This window comes from Dendrobates tinctorius, unplaced genomic scaffold, assembly GCF_039654945.1.
Source record: "Dendrobates tinctorius isolate UK_male_01 unplaced genomic scaffold, ASM3965494v1 ptg000254l, whole genome shotgun sequence".
Taxonomy (NCBI): domain Eukaryota; kingdom Metazoa; phylum Chordata; class Amphibia; order Anura; family Dendrobatidae; genus Dendrobates; species Dendrobates tinctorius.
Genome location: NW_027361921.1, coordinates 6924850 through 6940768, shown reverse-complemented (window position 1 = coordinate 6940768; position 15919 = coordinate 6924850). Strand labels below are relative to the sequence as shown.

Genomic DNA, 15919 nt, shown 5'->3' with positions numbered 1-15919 from the left:
GCCTGCTGGACCATCCCGGCGAGGAGGAAGAAGGCGCCAGATCCCTGCCCAAGATACACGTACAAATGTGGACACTGGGGTCCTCAACTATTTGGCTAGAGTCAATAATGATGATGGCGAGGAGGCATACTCGCGCAGCCTGGCCCTTTATCTTCATGCCCTTTCCCGTGAGGTGAGGCTCCGTATTCGAGGATGTTTTCAGATCCTGCTTGATGCTTGTACACACTCCAATACCCCATATGAATTATTTGAATATCTGGAGAGGTGGCAGCTTTCACCCAGAAATCTAAAGCGCCTTAGACACCCCACACACATGCTTGCTCAAGCAGGCTCTGAGGATCCTCAAATACGTGGGCCTACACCTCACCCCCTTCCTCCCTCTACCCAACCTTCCCAACAGCAGCCACATATGTCTGGTTCAAGCCAACCTCACCAATATGGCCACTTGTTCCCACCCAGTGTAGGAGGCTGGTCCCAACCTGGTTGGGGACGACATGGATATATTGGTGGGTATGAGACACGGGCCTACCAGACCCAACAAGATGCCCCTCTTCATTATCACTCTGGCCAGTACCCACAACAATCTCAGGAGGCAGTACACTACCCACATCATGGGCAACAGTATGCCCCGACACAGGGCGATGTTGGGCAAAGTAGCCAGCAGCAACCACAGGCTGGTCTTCCGCCTTCTCCTTCCCCAACTTACCAAAATTTATAATGTAGCCATTTTGGTATTGCATAATGTTGTTTTGTTTTTTTGCTATGTGTGAAAATGTTATTTGGAACAAATGTTCACATCTGCAAAAAGGCCAATTTGGCCCATTGCCACAGTTCTCATATGGCAATAATATGCTTTGCTTTAAAAAAACACACACAAAAAAAGGCAAAAGTAAACATTTGTCTACTACATTTTACGTCTCTGTCTCAATTCTAAAAAACAGTGTCAGCATACTAACATACGCTTACCAATGCAATTAAACAGTCATAGAATCATAAGGGGTAGAAATATATATATTTAGACACACATAAACCAAAAAATTATAACAGACACAGCATTCTCTTGCCAAGAAGTTTCACCCTCAGGTGACAAAGTAATTTGTGAAAATATCACGCACTTTGAGGCCAGAGAGCGGTCTACGTTGAGGGTTGATAGGTGGTCTCGCCCTACGCACATTGTCCAACCCACGCATAACACCAGCAGAGGAGGAACAATCATGTATCCTGGTGAAGTTATGAAGAACAACACAGGCTTTAACTACTTCATTAACATTTTGCTCACTCAGCTGAATGGCAGACTGGAGTACCCGCCATTTGGCACAAAGAATGCCAAAGGAACACTACACCAGTTGCCGAGCACGTGATAGGCGCAAGTTAAAAATTCTGCGCCGGTGGTCAAGGTTGCGCCGGGGATATGGCCTCAGGACATTGCGCGTTAACTGAAATGCCTCATCTGCCACAAAGACATAAGGGACAGATTCTTGAGTGGAGCCTGGTAGCTGGCGTGGTGGTGGTAGATCCAACTGGTTGGTGCGTAGCCGCCGAGCCATAATGTAAGTATTGAAGACTCTTGAGTCTCCCGTCCTTCCATAGGCCCCAATGTCAATTATAAACTTGTATTATTGAGGGTCGACCAGAGCCAACAATACGACAGAAAAGTATTGTTTATAATTGAAGAATTGGGAGCCAGAGTTCGGCGGATTACGCTCCCGGATATGTTTGCCAACAAGGGCCCCAATACAATTAGGAAACTGGCATTCCTCCTCAAAGTCCCTTGATATCCTCAACCAGTCTTCCAACCTGGGCTCGGGCATGACGAGTTGATGTATTCTTGACCATATTTCACTACGTGTCGACCTGACTATGCCAGAAATGGTAGATCTTCCAATCAGAAACTCATGGTGGAGGGCGGCATAAGACAGGCCAGTGGAAAGGAAGCTGAAGAACAACATAAAAGGAACATTTTAGAATGCACAAATTAATATCAGTATACAGCAAAAATGCCAATAGTAATCAGGGATTGACAATGAATTCTCACCCAGCAATGTATAATGTATAACAGCAAGTAAGATAAAATATAACTTTTAATATATAACTCTAAAAATAATCAAACCTGTGTCACCAAAAGTGATTAAAACGAGATGCCCATACATTGGGTAATCCCCAAAGGATAACTGAATGCACCCAAAAGCATCAGATAGGAGAGGAGTATAGAATGCAGTTAATGTAATAACCAAGCAGCAATCTATATATATTGGATACAGCATAAAAAAATAGCAAAATGCCATAGCCAATTGCACTCATATGTTTATATACTGGCTAAACCAAGGAAAGGGGGAAGAGGTTCATAGCCACAAATAGATGAGAATAATAATAAAAGGAACAATCTCACCAATATTTTGCAGACGGTCAGGAGTCTCCAGGGATACTCATCATACATATGGATAGGCAGCAGTGGGAGTACAATACCCTGTCACATCCCTCATAGGCTGACCATTATCTGATCCCCAGACTCCTGCCCTGACAAGGGCAGTCCACAACTAGCCCTAAATTGCACAAGCCCTACACTTTCCCTTCAAGGAGCATCCCAACGCGTTTCATCCAAGTAATTCTTCAGGGGACTAACTTGTTCAAAAGTGCCACAGTGCTAAAGCTAAGAGATACATCCTCCTGCTCACAATACTATCTGCTGTCTGCAGTGAGCGGAGGAAAAAGGGCTTATTTGTATCATCAGGGTGATCCACACAGTCCCATCCTAATTAATTCAGTGAGTCACACATGTATACTCACTCTCACTTTACATATCAATTGTCCTCCATTATGTGATTCTTCCCCAAGGTGCGCGCCACAGTTCACATTAACTCCGCCCCATGACATCACAAAGCAAAGCCTCATGGGTACAGAGCACTCACTGGTCAAAGATGCCACACTTCCTGTGAAACCAAGATGGCGGATGCCCCACTTCCGGTGACGTCTCAAACCACAGTAGACGCCCTTCGGAATGCCCCACTTCCGGTAGAACCAAGATGGCGGGTGCCCCACTTCCGGTTGGCATACAAAAGCCGTCTCTGGAAGCGCATTTTGTCTCACTTTCATAAATGCACATAGTGCGGTGCCATAGCACTTCAGTGAGCCAGACAGCATCAAGCCCCACTTCCAGGAAAGCATATAAAATGGTGCCGCCCCACTTTCAATAGGTGGAACCGCATCAAGCCACACCTCCTGGAAGGAGGTGCCACCCACAACAGCGCAAAAAATGACGCTGGCAGAAGGGAAAATAGCATGCAAATTAATACAAAAAACACCCCCGGTCTACCAGGGCAAAGATGAATTTAAATAACATCCAAATATAGTGGTAATTCAGTGATGACAATTGATCACATATGAAAGAGATGCAACCACACCACCTAAACGGGAATCACTTCAAGGGTTCTTAGGGGAGCTCAATACATCTCACTAATATGGTGAAATATATATAGGGGGAGCGGAGAGAAAGACCCCCTCACTAATATCAATACTGTTGGACAATGTAAGGTACCAATATGGAAAGGATATATACAAACGTACAATGCAGATCCTAGTAACTGGTGACAGAAATAGTGATTTAGGCTTATAAAACAATCCTATCAGTGGATTGAAAATTGGGAAACAAAAAAGAAGGAATTCAAATGAAACAGTTGAAATTAATTTGCTCATTAAGGCCTTTAGGTGTTACCGTATCCAAATAGAAGATCCACTTAGCCTCACAATGTAACAACAACTGATCCCAGTTGCCGCCTCTCTGTGGTTTACAGACCCTATCAATTGCAGTAAAAGTAAGGCACGCAATCTGTCCATCATGCATACCATGAACATGCCTTGAGATAGAAGTGTCCCTCTTATGTGTTATATCTCCCACATGTTCGCCGATCCTTCTCCCTCTCCTTAGTCGCACAATGACTAAGTGATATTCAGTACATATTACACATAACATTCTGGTCTGTAAGTTTCAACATATCTGGAATAAGATGAGGGCATTAAAATTAGTCCATGAAGTAATAAACACATACTTTAGGCAACACATCATGAACATAGAGAATGTGGTTGTGTAGTACATACCGTAATGTGAGAAGTCGCTCCTCTGCAGATATAGCTTTGCGCATCCTTGTGTCCTGAAAGGTTATCCCAGGGCGCACTGTCTCCAAGAGTCGATCAAATGTTGCAAGGCTCATGCGACAGTATTGGTAGAATTTTGCAGGATGCTCCCACAGAGAAGAATAGAGGCGGTGAAAATGACCTCTTGTGAGTCGGTGCCTCAAAAGTGGATGTACCCACATGCGCCTCCTCCTCCGCGGATCCACTATCACTGGGTATGGTTGACCAAAGCGGCGTGACAAAAGCCAGTTGAAGAGAACCTGCTCAGTTGAGTTGAAACTCAGACTGTCTGCCATGTTACACATACAACACCAACACACCTAGTGAAGGCAAGGTCACAAATGGACAGAATGCAGGCTGCCACCTGTTCCTGATGCAATAAATAGGGTGCAGGCTAATGATTTAAATAGTTTGCAGGCCTCAAAACCGCTAAATGTCCATTTTGCAAGCCTGTGAGAAAATTTTGCAATACGGATTCCATAAGGATTCCATACGGATTACATACGGATGCTGACATGCGCAAAATATGCGACCACACCTTGCTTACGGATGACATACGGAGCACTATTTAGGTGTCATTCATCCGTACTACGCATGTAAACTACGGACCGTATTTTGCGTCGGTTAGTGCGACCCCGGCCTTAGTGTGAGCATCGGCTGCAAGTACACATTTTGAATGACAGTGCGTTCTGTAGAGTATCTGTGGAGAGTGAGCTGTCAAATTGCCAAGGCCTCATGACTGAAAGCTAGCGGCTCCTGGGAGGAAATAAGTTCATTTTCTCTCAGTAGCAGTACTTTCAGTAAGGCAGCATTGTAAAGCTATTTAGCTGCAGATCAACTCCATATCTGGAGGTAAATTGCATTTTCCAAATTGACAGGCTCCCTCTAAGAAACTATCGATTTGCAGACAACATACATCAGGAAATTCATAACAGGAAATGGTAGTCATTACTTAAAAGGAAAATGTCTGCCACTATAGAAGACATTGGACAAAGATGACACCTGTACATGAGCAGTTACCGTATATACTCGTGTATAAGCCGAGATTTTCATCCCATTTTTTGGGGCTGAAAGTCCCCCTCTCGGCTTATACGCGAGTCATATACCGGGGGGGAATCGGCGGGGGAGGGGGAGCGGGGGTTTCAGATCATACTCGCCCCCTCCTGGGTCATCTCTGCAGCCCCCCTGCTTGTTCCATGTTCTCGGCGCCCCTGCTCTTCCTGCTTCAGCGGTCACGTGGTACTGCTCATTAAAGTCATTCATATGCGCATATACATGACTTTAATGAGCGGTACCACGTGACCGCTGAAGCAGGAAGAGCAGGGGCGCCGAGAAGATGGAACAAGCAGGGGGGCTGCAGAGACGAGTGCCAGGAAGCGGTGAGTATGAACGAGAGGAGCCTTATTCACCTGTCCCCGTTCCACCACTGTGCGTCGCTCTGCTGTCTTGCGTCCTCTGTAGCGACTTTCAGGTCAGAGGGCGCGAGGAGCAGCGGCAGCGACGGAGGTGAGTATACAGTTTTTTTCTTTGTAACGAAGGCAGCGGCAGCAGCAGCAACATGATGGGGCCACTCACTGTCCTCATTATATGGGGCAACTCACTGTGCAGCAAAACTGGGGTTACTGAATGTGCAGCATTATCTGGGGCCACTCACTGTCCTCATTATCTGGAGCCACTCACTGTGCAGCAAAACTGGGCCCACTCACTGTGCAGCAATATCTGGGGCCACTCACTGTGCAGCAAAACTGGGGCCACTCACTGTGCACCTGTCATGATCCCAGTGCAGGTTTTTGAGCTGCACACCTGGGGTTAATGTCTGGAGCTCGGTGCAGGTTTTGACCTGCACACCTGGGGTTAATGATTGTGGCCTCTCTTTGGTTCTGGGAGAGCTTCTTAAACTCCTTGGAAGCTTCAATCCCTGCCAGTTATACTTTTGCCTTTGGCCGAGTGTGCTGACCTCTGTGTGCCTGTTCGTTGCTATAGCTTGTTTATATGGTTCTGACCCGGTTCTGTTTCCCGTTGTGTTTGCCTGTTGATTTTGTACTGCGTTATTATCTCTGTGTATGACTCATTGCCTGTGACCTGACTACTCTCTGCTTGCCCCTCTTGTACCTTTGAAGCTATCTCTGTGTGTGACTCACTGGCTACGTCTTGACTATTCTCCCTGTCTATGCCCCCTGGTAACTTTGTCTCGCAGTTACCCTGCTAGGAGTTATCTTGCATCTCCTAGCTCTGTGGAGTTTAGGCCACGCCCCTAGCAGTCACGTGCTTCAGGTCCTGCGGCTCTGAAGCATGCATCTACTCGGCTGCTGCCCGCTCCACAGGTATCTCTGAACACTGTTCGCTTTACTCAGGACACACGCACTGGCTCAGTGAGCAAGTTCAGTGTGGTATTCCTGACAGCACCCTAGACTTATACGCGAGTCAATAAGTTTTCCCAGTTTTTTGTGACAAAATTAGTGGGGTTGGCTTATACACGGGTCGGCTTATACACAAGTATATACAGTATATTCTAAGCAAACAATGTGACCATGTCACCTATATTTTATTATGAAGGACATAGTAGAACATCCCACCACTCAAAAAAACGTATATTCAACACATTATATGTCCATCAAAATAGTACCATTAAAACTGCAGTCAAATAGCGACATCATGAATGGCTGACTTGCATAACTGAGAACATAAAATACACATTCACTAAGAAAAAGATTAAAAAAAAGTCTAAATTTACCTTTGACCATCTACTGTACAAAGCGAGACGCCCCAAAGGTCAGGACTGAATTTAGCCAGTTGAGGAATGTAATCAGCAACCTGTAGAGAGAGAAAGCACTGTAAGACATGTAGCGATGGATTCCAATTATTTTTAGGTTTCTCCTGAAACAGAGAAAGAATAAAAAAAGAAAGAAAATGACATTATGAACTATATCTAATTAGAATTATTAGCAGGCACCGCAGCTGCATGCTGTGAGACAGTCACAACACATGCATGGAGAGCCCAACACACAGGCCACCATGCATGTGCCCAACAAATATGCTTTCCATACATGTGCTGTGACTGTCACATAGCCGCGACAGATGCAGCTGCGGCGCCAAACAGCTGATTAATCGGGAGCTCTCCAGGTATCCGGGTTCCCAATACAGCTATTCGGTAAATACTATCCGACGCCATTCGCTAATCCCTATTAAGTAGCAAACATTTATTTTGTCTACAGTGATAATCACTATACAAAGTTAATATAGCCGCTGTCTTGTTACAGTGACAAAGAAATGTGTCATATTGAATTATTACATGTAATTAATAAACTGTTTATGCAAGAAAAGTCCACAAAGGATATTCATGGGGTTATGTCGCAGACATTGGGGGATCAATGCACTTCATATTCTATATTCAGCGGTGTTGCTATCAGTGTGTCAAGAGTGGGAGAAGAGGGTTGCATTCACAATCCAACACAATGGGCAGCACATTGAACACATTTTATAAGGGGTCATAAACTTGTAAATAACTCTTGAAAGAATAAAGTTACGTTAAACCCAAACACACCATTGTTTTTCTTGTGAAATTCTGAATAAGTTTGATGTGTCACATGACCCTCTTCCCATTGAAAAAACAAAGTTGGATCCAAAATGGCCGATTTCAAAATAGCCGTCATGGTCACCACCCATCTTGAAAAGTCCCCCCTCCCATATACTAATGTGCCACAAATAGGAAGTTGATATAACCAACCATTCCCATTTTATTTAGGTGTATCCATATAAATGGCCCACCCTGTGTATGTATATATACACACATACATACACACACACATACACCGTATATTGTCGTGTATAAGTCGACTCGAGTATCCGAGGCCCCTAATTTTGCCACAAAAAGCTGGGAAAACTTATTGACTTGTGTATAAGCCTAAGGTGGAAAATGCAGCAGCTACTGGTAAAATTCAAAAATAATAATAGATAATAATAGATACCAATAAAAGTAAAATTAATTGATACATCAGTAGGCTAAATGTTTTTGAATATCCATATTGAATCAGGAGCCCCATATAATGCTCCATACAGTTCATGATGGCTCCATAAGATGCTCCATACAAAATACGCCCCATATAATGCTGTGCAAAGGTTAATAATGGCCCCATAAGATGCTCCATAGAATAATATGCCTCATATGATGCTCCATAAAGGTAATGGCCCCATAAAATGCTCCATAGATAATGCCCCCATAAGATGTTCCATAGATTATGTCCCATATGCTGCCTCATGAAATGCTCCAAACACTATGCCCCCATATGCCGCTGCTGCTGCAAATAAAAAAAATGACATACTCACCTCTTGTCGCTGGGGGCCAGGTGCCTGTGTCCTGAGCAGGCGGCTCAGGGCCCCAGCACCTGGGATATTCACCTGTCCCCGGTCCATCGCTGCGCCCGCTCTGTCATCCGGGTCCTCTGTCAGTGACGTTCAGGCAGAAGAGGGTGTGGCGTGCACTAACTACGTCATCGTGCCCTCTGCTGTCTGAACGTCACTGACAGAGGACACGGAGGACAGAGCGGCGCGCAGCGATGGACCGGGGGGACAGGTGAATATCCCAGGTGCCGGGGCCGTGAGCCGCCTGCTCAGGACACAGGCACCTGGGCCCCCAGCGACAAGAGGTGAGTATGTCATTTTTTTTCCAACAAATGACACCATTTTGGAAACTAGACCCCCCAAGGAACTTATCTAGATGTGTGGTGAGTAGAGTTGAGCGACTTTGGTCGGATCGGGTTTCGTGAAACCCGAAAGAAACAAAATAAGTTTCAGATGAAACTCGTCCGACTAGAGCAAAACAAAGTCGGAGTTTCGTCCGAAACCCAACCCCAATGCAAGTCAATTGGAAATAAAAGTCGGACGAAACTCCGACTTTTTTTGCTCTAGTCGGACGAGTTTCATCTGAAACTTATTTTGTTTCATTCGGGTTTCACGAAACCCGATCCGACCAAAGTCGCTCAACTCTAGTGGTGAGAACTTTAAACCCCCAAGGGCTTCACAGATGTTTATAACGTACAGCCGTACAATTAAAAAAAATCATATTTTTCCACAAAAATGATCTTTTCACCCTCAATTCTTATTTTTGTAAGGGTATCAGGACCCTAAAAGTTATTGTGCAATTTGTCCTGAGTACGCTGATACCCCACATGTGGGGGTTAGCCACTATTTGGGCGCATGGCAGAGCTCGGAAGGGAAGCAGCGCCATTTGACGTTTTTGGCTGGAATTGAGATCGGACACCATGTTGCGTTTGAAAAGCCCCTGATGTACCAAAACATTGAAAACCCCCACAAATGACACCATTTTGGAAACTAGACCCCCCAAGGAACTTATCTAGATGTGTGGTGAGCACTTTGAACCCCCCAGTGCTTCACAGAAGTTTATAACGCCCGGGTGCGGGGGGAAAAAAAAAAAAAAAAAAAATCGCATTTTTTTCCACAAATATGATCTTTTAGTCCCCATTTTTTTATTTTCCCAAAAGTAACAGGAGAAATTGGACCCCAAAAGTTGTTGTGCAATTTGTCCTGAGTACGCTGATACTTCACATGTGGGAGAAAACTACTGTATGGGCACACGTCGGGGCTCGGAAGGGAAGTAGTGACGTTTTGGAATGCAGACTTTGATGGAATGCTCTGCAGGTGTCATGATGCCTTTGGAGAGCCCCTAATGTACCTAAACAGTGGAAACCCCCACAAATGACACCATTTTGGAAACTAGACCCCCCAAGGAACTTATCTAGATGTGTGGTGAACACTTTGAACTCCCAAGGGCTTCACAGAAGTTTATAATGCCCGGGAATGAAAATAAAAAAAATCGTATTTTTTCCAAAAACATGATCATTTAGTCCCCAATTTTTTCATTTTCCAAAGGGTAACAGGAGAAATTGGACCACAAAAGTTGTTGTCCAATTTGTCCTGAGTACGCTGATACCTCATATGTGGGAGAAAACTACTGTATGGGCACACGTCGGGGCTCGGAAGGGAAGTAGTGACGTTTTGGAACGCAGACTTTGATGGAATGGTCTGCGGGTGTCATGTGCGTTTGGAGAGCCCCTGATGTACCTAAACTATTGAAACTCCCCACAAGTGACCCCATTTTGGAAACTAGAAGTTTATAACGCCTGGGCGTGAAAATAAAAAAATCTTTTTTTTTCCACAAAAAATATATTTTTGCCCCCAATTTTTTATTTTCCTACGGGTAACAGGAGAAATTGGACCCCAAAAGTTGTTTTGCAATTTGTCCTGAGTAGGCTGATACCCTATATGTGGGGGTAAAACACTGTTTGGGCGCATGGCAGAGCTTGGAAGGGAAGGAGCACCATTCGACTTTTTCAACGCAGAATTGGCTGGAATTGAGATCAGACGCCATGTTGCATTTGGAGAGCACCTGATGTGCCCAAACAGTGGAAACCCCCCAATTATAACTCCAACCCTAACCCCAACACACCCCTAACCCTAATCTAAGCCCTAACTCTAGCCCTAACCCTAGCCCTAAAGGGAAAATGGAAATAAATACATTTTCTTTTAATTTTATTATTTTTCTCTAACTAGGGGGGTGATAACGGGGGGTTTGATTTACTATTTATAGCGGGTTTTTATTTTTGCCAGCTGTCGCACGCTAAAAAACGCTTTTTATTGTAAAAATAGTTTTTGCATCACCATATATTGAGAGCTATAATTTTTCCATATTTTGACGCAGAGAGTCATGTGAGATCTTATTTTTTGCGGGACGAGTTGGCGTTTTTATTAATATCATTTTCGGGCACGTGACATCTTTTGATCGCTTTTTATTCCGATTTTTGGGACGCAGAATGAACAAAAACCAGCGTTTCTTTTGGGGGGTGCGTTTACACCGTTCCGCCTGCGGTAAAATTGATGAAGCGCTTTAATTCTTCGGGTCAGTACGGTTACAGCGATACCTCATGTAGGTCTTTTTTTATGTTTTGGCGCTTTTATGCCATGAAAACAATTTTATATAAAACAATTATTTTTGCATCGCTTTATTCTGCGAGCTATAACTTTTTTATTTTTTTGCTGATGATGCTGTATGGCGGCTCGTTTTTTTGCAGGACAAGATGACGTTTTCATCGGTACCATGGATATTTATATGCGTCTTTTTGATCGCGCGTTATTGCACTGTATGATAATAAATCATTTTTTGCTTCTTTTTTTATTTTTTAAGGGGTTCGCTAAAGGGGTTAACTAATGGGACAGTTTTATAGGGCGGGTTGCTACGGACGTGGCGATACCAAATATGTGTACTTTTATTTTTATTTTTTTCCAAAAAATGAATTTATTAGGGAATATATATTTTTTTTTTTTAAATTTATTTAGCGATTTTTTAAAATTATTTTTACACTTTTTTTTTTTTTTTTTAAACTATTACATTGTCCCAGGGGGGACATACCTGTCATGTGACAGATCGCTGAACTGTCACATCACAGATCACTGTGACAGATCAGCGATCTGTCACAGGCACTGCTGCAGACTTCCTCATGCCTGCGCTTTGCAGGCAGTGAGGAAGCCAGCTCCCCTGCAGGCTCCCGAAGGCCCCCGTCGCCATCTTGCATTCGGGGGCCTGCAGGGAAAGAGCCCCCCGCAGCAGCGCTGCACATTGCGCTGCTGTGGGGGGCTCAGGGAAGCACGGAGGGAGCCCCCTCCCTGCCGATGCTTCCCTTTAAACCCCGGTACACCGCGATCGTGTTTGATCGCGGTGTGCAAGGGGTTAACGTGTCGGGGGCAGTCCGTGACCGCCCCTGACACATTATCACAGCTGACACCTGGCACAATCAGCTGTCACCCGTCCGCGATCAGTGGCGCTCACCACGTGGGCGCCGCTGATCGTTGTGACGTACTATCCCGTCCCTGGGAATTAAGTCCCAGGGCACATTGACGGGATAGTACGTCACATGACAGAAAGGGGTTAATGAGCGGTACCACTTGACCACTGAAGGAAGGCGTGAGAGGAGCAGGGGGGCTGAAGAGACGTGCCAGGGGGTTAAGTATGATCTCTGACACCCCCCCGCAGACCTCCGGTATATGACTCGCATATAGCCGGAGAGAGGGACTTTCAGCCCCAAAAAATGGGCTGAAAACCTCGGCTTATACGCGAGTATATACGGTATATATAATCTTCCTTATGTAATCTAGGGGGAAGGGCATTGAGGGATCAGTGACCTGTGAGAGGGATCAGTGACCTGTCAGAAGCCATACATATGAATATCTAACCAGAGCACCACATGAAGAACCCCCCCACATAATCTGCCCCAGAGTATGAGCATATCATTAACTCAAAACTGAAAATACAGATTAAAGAACAACCACAACACAGATTTCATCAACCAAGGTATCATTTTAATTAGTATAACGACGCCAGCTTGACAGCGTCTGTAGGTTAATGTGCACAATCCTGCTGAAAGGTTCCTTTTAAAGGTCGGTGTGGTGGAGGGTCAGCACAGCTGAGCTTAGTTGTGCCACACTACAAACCCTTCTTTCAGCTCTCTCCAAGTACTGTCAGCTTTGCTCTACTGGCCCTTCCCTCACACTGCCTGTCTTGAGATGAGTTATCTCTTCACTTATCGTATGTCTGCACAACAAGCTACTCATATGTGAGATTAAATGATACTCAGCTCTGTTCTCAATGCAGAATGAGTACAAGATGCTGTGAACACAACAGACATAAGTGTGACTCAACTCTGGACAGGCAGTGAGGGAGAAGGGGTACTACGAAAGGCCAAGAGCTGATGGAAGTTTATGTGACATACGAGGGGCATTCATTTAAGATTTCCCCTGACCCACTTCCTGAGGACTGAGAACAATGAAACTTGGCACAGTTATTAGTCCTTCTCTACATAGGTACAACCCTAGGGAAGTCCGACGGTGATAAGTCAGGTGAATAGAATTTTAAAGCCATAGGAGCATGCTTCCATTTGGGCAACATGTGAGTTGTGAACTGGTGCGTTGCCTTGAGGAAGGCAAACACCTTTGGTGAGCATTCTACGTCTTTTGGTTTTGATGGCCTCCCGCAATTTGCGCAGCAGTGAAACATAGTGATCATGGTACCCTTTGCTAGGAAATCCATCAACACTACTCCGTGCTGGTCCCAAAATACTGTGAGCATGACCATGTCTGCCAAGGGTTGGGCATGTGCGTTCTTTGGAGGCGTTGAGTCATGAGGCTTCCATTGTATCAACTGGACTTTAGTCTCAGGATCCTAGTGATGGACCCAGATTTCATCCTTTGTGATCAGTCTGTTGAAAAAGTCATAGTAACATAGTCTTCCTTCAATCTTAAATACTATGTCCATTTAGTTCAACCCTTAGCCTATCATGCTGATCCAGAGGAAGGCAATAATAAAAACCCATGTGGCAAACACTAAGCTTCCCATTGGGGAAAAAATTCCTTCCTGATTAAACATACGGGAAGCAGACAAGTTCCCTGGATCAACACCCTATCAAGAAATCTAATACAGTGCCTTGCAAAAATATTAGGCCTCCTGGAACTTTTCAACTTTTTCCCACATATCATGCTTTAAACATAATGATACCAAATGTTAATTTTTGGTGAAGAGACAACAACAAGTGGGACACAATTGTGAAGTTGAACGAAATGTATTGGTTACTAGCTGAAGAGCCCGGCGTTGCCTGGGCATAGTAACCAACTGTGGTTAGTTCTAACAAATTATAATGATTATATTCCACATAAAAACCATGCATCTAATCCTATCCTGTGTGATACTGACTGCTGAGCAGTGTATCTAATACTATTCTGTGTGATACTGAGTGCCGAGCTGCGTATCTAATCCTATCCTGTGTGATACTGACTGCTGAGCTGTGTATCTAATCCTATCCTGTGTTATACTGGGCTCCCCCTGCAGTCTGTGTCAGAGGGTGGTCTGTGTTGGCACGGTAATAAATTGTGTTATTTTCAGCTTTACAGAAGGACGATAACACCATAGAAATGATAAGACTAATAAGCCTCAGTTACCACAACTGTCTACAAAGAAAACTGTTGCTGATAGCAACCAATCACAGCTCATTATTCATCTTTTAAACAGCTCTGGGACAGCGTGGCGAGTTTTGAGTGGCGACTTTTGTGTTTCGACTTTTATGTGGCGAGGATGGTGTATGTGTGGTGAAATGTGTGCTGAGGGTGGTATATGTGTTTAAGCATGTGGTAGTGTGTGTTCATATCCCTGTGTGTGGTGAGTATCCCATGTCAGGGCCCCACCTTATTAATCGTACGGTATATACTGTTGGCGCCATCGCTCTCATTCTTTAAGTCCCATTTGTTCACATCTGGCAGCTGTCAATTTGCCTCCAACACTTTTCCTTTCACCTTTTCCCCATAATGTAAATAGGAGCAAAATTATTTGGTGAATTGGAATGTGCGGGGTTAAAATTTTGCCTCAACATAGCCTATGACGCTCTCGGGGTCCAGACGTGTGACTTTGCAAAATTTTGTGGCTGTAGCTACGACGGTGCAGATGCCAATACATACATACACTTTTTCCCCATTATGTAGATAGGGGCAAAATTGTTTGGTGAATTGGAAAGCGTGGGGTTAAAATTTTGACTCACAACATAGCCTAGGACGCTCTCGGGGTCCAGAAGTGTGACTGTGCCAAATTTTGTGGCTGTAGCTGCGACGGTGCAGATGCCAATCCCGGACATACACTCGTACATATACACACACCCACATTGAGCTTTATATATTAGATTTTAAATTTTTGTGGAAATACAAAAACTGAAAAGTGGGGCGTGCAATATTATTGAGCCCCTTTACTTTCAGTGCAGCAAACTCACTCCAGAAGTTCATTGTGGATCTCTGAATGATCCAATGTTGTCCTAAATGACGATAAATAAAATCCACCTGTGTGTAATCGAGTCTCCATATAAATGCACCTGCTATGTGATAGCCTCAGGGTTCTGTTTGAAGCACAGAGAGCATCATGAAGACCAAAGAACACAACAGGCAGGTCCGTGATACTGCTGTGGAAAAGTTTCAAGCCGGATTTGGATACAAAATGATTTACAAAACTTTAAACATCCCTAGGAGCACTGTGCAAGCGATCTTATTGTAATCGAAGGAGTATCATACCACTGCAAATCTACCAAGACCCGGCCGTCCCTTTAAACTTTCATCTCAAACAAGGAGAAGACTGACCAGAGATGCAGCCAAGAGGCCCATGGTCACTCTGGATGAACTGCAGAGATCTACAGCTGAGGTGGGACAGTCTGTCCATATGACAACAATCACGCACAAATCTGGTCTTTATGGAAGAGTGGTAATAAGAAAGCCATTTCTCAAAGATATCCATAAAAAGTGTAATTTAAAGTTTGCAACAAGCCACCTGGGAGACACACCAAACATGTGGAAGAAGGTGCTTTAGTCAGGTGAAACCAAAGTCGAACTGATATGTTTGGCGTAAAAGCAACACGGCTCATCACCCTGAACACACCATCCCCACTGTCAAACATGGTGGTGGCAGCATCATGGTTTGGGTCTGCTTTTCTTCAGCAGGGACAATGGTTAAAATTGATGGGTGGATGGATGGAGCCAAATACAGGACCATTCTTGAAGAAAACCTGTTGGAGTCTGCAAAAGACCTCAGACTGGGACGGAGATTTGTCTTCCAACAAGACAATAATCCCAAACATAAAGCAAAATCTACAATGGAATGGTTCACAAATAAACGTATCAAGGTGTTAGAATGGCCAAGTCAAAGTCTAGACCAGAATCCAATCGAGAATTTGTGGAAAGAGCTGAA

The 15919-nt window shown here is 44.4% G+C and overlaps 1 protein-coding gene across 5 annotated transcripts in view; it reads right to left on the bottom strand.

The window, feature by feature from the left end:
* Positions 1 to 15919, bottom strand: part of LOC141067709 (glutaminase kidney isoform, mitochondrial-like) — a 484569-nt gene that overhangs the window by 347034 nt on the left and 121616 nt on the right. For all 5 annotated transcript variants that reach the window (XR_012226460.1, XR_012226459.1, XM_073558127.1 and 2 more), the window contains exon 5: positions 6866 to 6945. Coding sequence is in view for 3 of the 5 variants with exons in the window: in XM_073558127.1 (XP_073414228.1) it covers positions 6866 to 6945 (80 nt within the window). In the remaining 2 variants the exon portion in view is untranslated. The remainder of the gene's footprint in view (positions 1 to 6865; positions 6946 to 15919) is intronic.